The sequence below is a fragment of the Chionomys nivalis genome, chromosome 2, assembly GCF_950005125.1.
Source record: "Chionomys nivalis chromosome 2, mChiNiv1.1, whole genome shotgun sequence".
NCBI classification, from domain to species: Eukaryota; Metazoa; Chordata; class Mammalia; order Rodentia; family Cricetidae; genus Chionomys; species Chionomys nivalis.
Window position 1 is genome coordinate 72,322,572 of NC_080087.1, and position 1,234 is coordinate 72,323,805.

General features: G+C 51.3%; 1 protein-coding gene across 1 annotated transcript; it reads left to right on the top strand.

Moving 5' to 3' along the window:
* On the top strand, window positions 1-939 carry LOC130869581 (olfactory receptor 5-like). The gene has a single exon (XM_057761867.1). It carries the CDS (start codon window positions 1-3, stop codon window positions 937-939), a length of 939 nt encoding a protein of 312 aa, XP_057617850.1.
* Window positions 940-1,234: the final 295 nt, after the last annotated feature.

A 1,234-nucleotide genomic window follows, 5' to 3' on the forward strand; every position in this document is an offset into this window, starting at 1 on the left:
ATGGAAAGGCCCCTGGAATTGGCCAACATGACCAGGGTTCAGCAGTTCATCTTGCTAGGATTGTCCACTAGGCTAGACATAAGAGATGCCCTGTTTGCCGTCTTCCTGACTCTCTACCTGCTGACGCTCCTGGAGAACACACTCATCATCTACCTCATCTGCAGTCACAGCGAGCTGCACAAGCCCATGTACTTCTTCCTGGGCAACCTCAGCTGCCTGGAGATGTGCTATGTGTCCGTCACCATGCCCACCCTGCTGGTGGGGCTGTGGACGGGGCCCTACCATATTTCCTTTACACTCTGCATGACCCAACTCTTCTTCTTCATAGTCCTCATCTGCACAGAGTGCACCCTCCTGGCCTCCATGGCCTATGACCGCTATGTGGCCATCTGCCGCCCACTGCACTACCCCCTGCTCATGAGGCCCCAGGTCTGCCTGACCTTAGCCTTGTCTTCGTGGCTCGGTGGGCTGGTGGTCTCAGTGGCCAAGACAACATGTATCGCCAGCCTGTCTTACTGTGGCCCTAATGTCCTGAACCAATTTTTCTGTGATGTTTCCCCTCTCCTCAACCTGTCCTGCACCCACGTGGCCCTCACAGAGCTGGTAGACTTTATCTCAGCCATTGTCATCTTCTGTGGAACACTCCTGGTATCCTTGACTTCCTATTCAGCCATTGGGATGGCCGTTCTCCGGATGCCATCAGCTGCTGCCCGACGCAAGGCCTTCTCCACGTGTGCCTCCCACCTGGTGGTGGTGGGCATCTTCTACTCGGCAGCTCTCTTCATCTACTGCCGCCCCAGTCGCATCAAGTCCATGGACCTCAACAAGGTGCTGTCCGTCATCTACACGGTGGTCACGCCCCTCTGCAACCCCATCATCTACTGTCTGAGGAATAAGGAGGTCCACACTGTGCTACAAAAGACCTTCCACTGGCCTTGACCATTGTCTTACATCTCTGGACTCCTCTGTCCCCAAACCAAAAATTCCTTAAGGTGTGGGGATGTAGCTCAGTGGTGCACCTCTATCATAGCATGGACAGGCCCTGGGTTTGATCCTAAAAACCATTGAAAAAAGAACTACAAATATTTCTTGGCTCCAAAACTCCATAGACCTTAAAGTACAAAGAAAAATAGAATAAAACTTTCTGTTTAATATGTGGTAGCAACACACCAAACACTATCTAAATCTGAAATACCTAAGGAGCATTCAGAAAAGCCCAACCGAAAAAAAAAAA

Coding starts and splice junctions, on each gene's coding strand:
- LOC130869581 (XM_057761867.1), top strand. CDS start 1: ATGGAAAGGCCCCTGGAATTGGCCAACATGACCAGGGTTCAGCAGTTC.